The 5,509-nt window shown below is 48.3% G+C and overlaps 1 protein-coding gene across 1 annotated transcript; it reads right to left on the bottom strand.

Annotated features, from left to right (window-relative positions):
* Nucleotides 1–3,141: 3,141 nt before the first annotated feature.
* On the bottom strand, nt 3,142–4,274 carry LOC109750100 (protein G1-like7). Its single transcript, XM_020309058.4, has one exon. It carries the CDS (start codon nt 4,124–4,126, stop codon nt 3,425–3,427), a length of 702 nt encoding a protein of 233 aa, XP_020164647.1. The 5' UTR covers nt 4,127–4,274; the 3' UTR covers nt 3,142–3,424.
* Nucleotides 4,275–5,509: the final 1,235 nt, after the last annotated feature.

The following is a 5,509-nucleotide window of genomic DNA, read 5'->3' as shown; positions in this document are numbered from 1 at the left end:
TAGATGGCGGGTGAACATGTATTCAAAGTTGGTTGATATATGGTTTCCACAACAATGGGGTAGATGAATTTCGAAAAAAATGGGGCAAATGGCAACCACACTCACGGGTCCAAAATAGGCTTACCGCACAATTTTCCAAAAGAAAAAAAAATACTCCTAAAATCTTGTTAGAGATAGGGATTTTTCTGTGACCGTAATTTCTGACGAGGGCCAATATCGACATTCTTCCCTATGCCTATTTCATATGAATGGCGAAGAGGCAATCCAATGAGATAATAGCACAAGATTTTACGATCCCGCAGCTTGAATCATTGCAGTATGTCGAGAGAGTAGTCAACATAGCGTTTTCATGGGAATGCCTCATGAAGAAATTTTAAATCTCCAAGTACCATCTAGCTCCTAGTGGGGACCAGTCAATTATAGAGACACAAATATAAGTGTTTGATTTTCAGCCCTCCTCGGTAAATGGTTTACCAGGCGAAATATCAAGATGATTGAGTTGGAATAGAAGTTTCTAAGTAGTAGCTAAGTGTGGTGAGTCTAAGAGTCATGCATGACTCTAAATTGCATCATGTGAATGACATTATTACCGACAAATGAGATAATCTCAAAATTCATTTCCTCGTATGGTTATTATCTGTTGTATATGTTTTGTTATCTGTTAAACTCAAAATTCATTTCCTCATATTCGACTAACTGTCGCGTCCTAGTCCTACTTGGTAAATGGGTTTACCAAGCAAACAATTTCACATGAACCCTGATATAATATAAGTCCAAGTTCGAAGGGGACTCTCAATGCTTGTATCTTTGCATGATAGGTAAAAATCTGATGTGGCAACTTATTTAATGGGGAAAGAGAGAGCAACTATATCTTAATCTAGATATAGACTACCTTAGACCAAAACCAGGACATCCCATAAAGTTTCTCTCACAAAATACATTACGAGGGGTGTTTTAGATACAACACTAGGATATAGTGCACCACTATATCTAAACATCTACTACCTTCATTAATAAATGTAAGACGTTTTTGCAGTTCAATTTGAACTGCAAAAAATTCTTACATTATAAACAGATGGCGTATTAAATATCATTGTTATAGTAGTGCACTAGGACTGCCCAAATAGAAGTGTAAAAGGTAGCTAAGGGTGGTGAACTCCGAGAGTCGTAAATGTATACTCGAAAATAGAATATGTTTTTACCAGTGATAAAAAATAAAAAGCGGCCCTAGCTGAAAAAACATAGGAAAAATGCATGCCTATGGAAGGAAACATCCACTAGACGCATTCACCAGACACTCCAATAGATGAAGTTTATTTCTTATGGGCAGAAGGAAGAAGTTGCATTATGTTAATGGTTCATGATCTTAATCTCAAAAAGACAGGTTAGAATTCAATTCATTTGATTTCTTTTGTGCGATAGCCGTGCTATAACCGCAAATCTCGACCCCTATGGGTAAAAAAAGGGACCATTTAATTACCTTTAGCAACCAAAACCTGGTCTACCCCATTGGTTGATTTATGTGAAGGGTCGAAGTTTGAGAATTGAAAGCGAGCACGCGGGAAGTCGGTGGTCTATGCTCAGGGAGTGTTTGCACGGTGGGGTCACGTTGTCGTATAAAAATGGGCAAAGTGGATGCACAGTGCTTAGCCACAGTGCCGATCGATTTGGCGGATCACAGACGGATGGACGCCGGCCGGTCAGCGTGAGGCCGGGCCAGCCTGCCTGATCCATGAGATGAAATGAAATGATGCCAGGAGGGGCCATGCAAAAGACGATCGATGGAGATCGAGGCGAGCTCTAGCTAGCGATTCACTAGCATCATCCCTTTTCCCGCGCCTAGCGATCGATCCAGGGCACTGCACACGACACACGCCGTGCGTCCCTTCGCGAGAAAGTGAGAGGAGATGAGAGGAAAAGGCTAGCTACTGTTCTTCATCTTTGCCTATCTCCTTTTCTTATTCTCTGTCTCTGTCTCCCTCTCCCTATCCTCAGAAAAAGGGGGTCGAGCATGGCGGCTGCGGCCAAAAATGAACCGGGAAGGGAGCTCGAACTCAAAGGCAGGCAGGAGAAACGACATCAGGCAGTGTGTGACAAGAGGAGGAGAGCACAAGCCAAGACCGCGGCGTATATTTTCTCATGAAAATGGGATGGATCTGTGAATTGTATTCATCATCTCAGTCTAGAGTTATGTGAATAATTAATAAAGTGGCTGCATGCATCGTCGGTCCAGATGCAGAGGCCGGGGTCCTCCTCCATTTAAAAAAAAAAATCTCAGTCTGGAGAGATGTCGTCCTACTCCGAATGAGTAACAAGATAGAGAAAAAAAATAGAAGACGAGGAAGGATAGCGAAACCAAGCTCACGGAAATTGCACCAGCCATGCATGCATGCATGGCCGGCCAGCCGCGCATGTCGGAGCTCGAAGATGGAGTGGGGGACGAGATCTTTGGAGAGAGAGCAACAGTGGGCCGGTAGCGCGCCCGCACGTGTGGTCGCCGCCGCCATGGGCCTAGATCAGTGAGTCTACAGTGTCCCATCCGGCCGGGGACCAGAGAAGATCGATCTGCCTTGAGTTCAGTTCAGTACTCCTTTCAAGCAGTACCCTCGGATCAAAATCCAGGGCATTCGGTCCCAATTATAGATCAGATTTTACAGGTTCAAATTTGACTAGTTTATCAAGTAAAAATAACCTAAATTACAGCTAATGTAATTAAGAAATGCATGCATGCTGATTACTACTCTCTCTGGAAAGGGATTCGATTGATGGTAATGTGGTTGAGGAGGTCTTTCGCTGGGCTACTGTATGTGTGCACCAGAGGAGTACATGCACCATTCATGCAAGCTTTTAATTGGCACCTGCGTATGTCTCCATTTGCACAGTTATGTGGAACACAAACTTGAAGTGAAAATGCATGTGCCAGTACACAGCACAGCGTCTCACAGTAGCAGTGTCCAAATGTTTGCCAAGAACTATAGAGAAAACAATGCATGGTAATCAAAACAAAATGGAGAGGTTCCTTGCAATGGAAGATCTTAAATACCCAATTAACCTCAAATCTTGCGGTTAATTATGTCACCACGGAGGGTATGTATGGGACATTGGCACATGAGCAAAACATCAGCTAGCACTGATCAATCGTTCAGCTCCCAAAACTCCAATATTCAAATCTCAATTACCATTTGCCGACTGGCACATACTTACTCAGCTACTCACTGACCTAGGCGGCAGCTAAAATCATAAGGACTCGATCGAGGAAAAATTAAACAAGAAAAGGGAGAAGGACAGTGAAATCAAATGGCAAGAGAAATATAGCTCAAACCTTGCAAATTAAGCGCGAACGATGTATACATTACCGACACGTACGTAGGGAAGCAAATACGACAAGGAGGGAGGTCTCTTGTCGGCGAGGTGATCGATTCTACTATACTCGAGAGGTGCTTGGTGCAGCGGTGACGCTACTCCCTTCCGCCTGGGCGCCGGTGGGCGACGGCAGCGGTGAAGCCGCCGCGGTGCCGCTGCCACTTTGCTCTCCTCCTTCGCCGCGGCCCGGGACAGCCGCGGCGGCCGACGACGAGCTCGTCCCCTCCCCGGCAGCGCCGGCAGGGAGCGCCGGCGTGCGCTTGCGCTTCTTCTTCTCGTAGGGTATGCCCCTGGCCTTGGCCTGGCCGTCGCGGACCTCGCGGAGGTAGATCCGCACGGCGCGCGCGGCGAAGGGGTTGGACTCGGGCGCGTGGCCGCTCTCCTCGTAGGCGGCGCGGAGGCGGCCGATGAGCGCGTCGAGGGAGCCCCAGGCCTGGCGGAGCGGGCAGGGGCAGGGCGCGGGCGGGCTGGGCTGGCCGTAGTGCGCGCAGCCGGACGCGTGCACCTTGGTCTTGCCGAACTGGTCGAGGTACTTGAGGAACTCGATGACGTGCGCGCCGCTGCACCGCGCCAGCGTCAGCGGGGGGCGGTGGTTGCGCAGGTACTGCAGGAACGTGTTCCAGTCCCGCCGCTTCTGCGACTCGTACCTGCTCAGCTGCTGCTGCGGCGGCGGCGGCTGCGGGGGCGCCACCGCCAGCGCCACCGGCTGCTGCGCGTCGCCCGCGGAGGAGGACGAAGGGCCGGCGGTGCCCGGGGAGTCCATGCGGCTTGGAGGTTAGCCCGCCGGCCGGCCGCCGCGCGCGGCTGGAGCGGGCGATCTGGCAGGGAGGGGGTAGTGGAGACGCGCGCGGGGGGCGGGCGGATGGGCCGAGAGCGACGTTGGCGGGGAGGCGAACCTGGGTGCTAGTGAAGTGAAGGGGACGGACGGAGGTGTGATGCTTGAAGGTGATAGCTGGGGAGGGAGGGGAGGGGAGGGGAGCGCGGTGTGGGGGCCGGGGAGCATTCACGTGGTTGGTGGCCCCCGGCCGTCGCCGGAACAATTCCCTGCGCGCTACGTACTCCAGAGCGTACGCACGGTGCGCGCGTATGGATGAACAGTCGTAGTGCATGTGCGCGTAGGGATCGGAGTAGAGGCTCAGGCTGAGGCGCCGGCTGTTGCATGGCCGGCCGGCCAGCGGCCGATCGAGATGCGGCATCGCTCGTGTGCGTCGGATTGTGGCAGCGTTGAGGTCATGCTGTGTCCAACAGTGGCGAGTGTCGGCTGGGCCGGACGAGGAGATATATTAGTACTGATCAGTACCCTGGTAACATGGTTTGCTATTCCAAATTCCACTTGTCAGACCTGAAACAGTTATCAAACTCTTTCTTAAGAAAGATAAATTATTTCTATATGTTTGCAACAACGTATGTATAGTTAATGAGATGAAAGATAAAGCATTTTTGGAGCTGCTGAGGTGTGACAGGGAGATCCTAATTACTAAGATTTGCCGTAATCAAAATAAAGTTAGCCATTGGCTAGAAGCCTATAGAATAGGAGGTTTGATCAATGTAAAATACATAGATTAGGTGGTACACCCATATATCTGAAAATAATCATAAATATGTGATTTGATCAATATAAAATATATAGATTAGGTGGTACACCCATATATCTAAAAGACTACATCAACGGTATAATACTTCTTTTCTTGCAAAAAAAATATCTAATACTCCTTTAAAAATTCCCCAAGTACTTAAAACACCTAATATATTATGTATAGTAAACTACAAAACATTTTATAGAGTAAACATGGGCATTCCTCGTGTCGTATTTCTTTTGGGCCGGGCTTCGGCTTCAAAAAGCCCAACCAAAAAACCCAAGTTTGACCCAACATGGAAATGGAAAACAATGTTATTTTTCCTGGTTCAAAACAATAAATTAACCGGAGCATATCAGTACATTGTTATGCATATTTTCACTGAAATACCATTTTTTAGCATTCCCTGGTTTTTTGGGCTGGGCCTTCCGGCCAAAAATTAAAGCCCAAAACCGGCCCGATGGTTGGGCTTCGGGTTCGGACCGTGGGCAGGGCTGCCCATGTTCAGATTTAGTGCTTTGACACGCACTTGTAAACATAGATCGTAGCTAATTTTATAATCTTTTTAC

This window comes from Aegilops tauschii, chromosome 1, assembly GCF_002575655.3.
Source record: "Aegilops tauschii subsp. strangulata cultivar AL8/78 chromosome 1, Aet v6.0, whole genome shotgun sequence".
Lineage (NCBI taxonomy): Eukaryota > Viridiplantae > Streptophyta > Magnoliopsida > Poales > Poaceae > Aegilops > Aegilops tauschii.
The sequence above is the reverse complement of the archived record's forward strand: the minus strand, read 5'-3'. Positions and strand labels throughout refer to the sequence as shown.

Bases quoted from the DNA above. Each gene is read 5' to 3' on its own strand.
- LOC109750100 (XM_020309058.4), bottom strand. From the start codon at position 4,126: ATGGACTCCCCGGGCACCGCCGGCCCTTCGTCCTCCTCCGCGGGCGAC.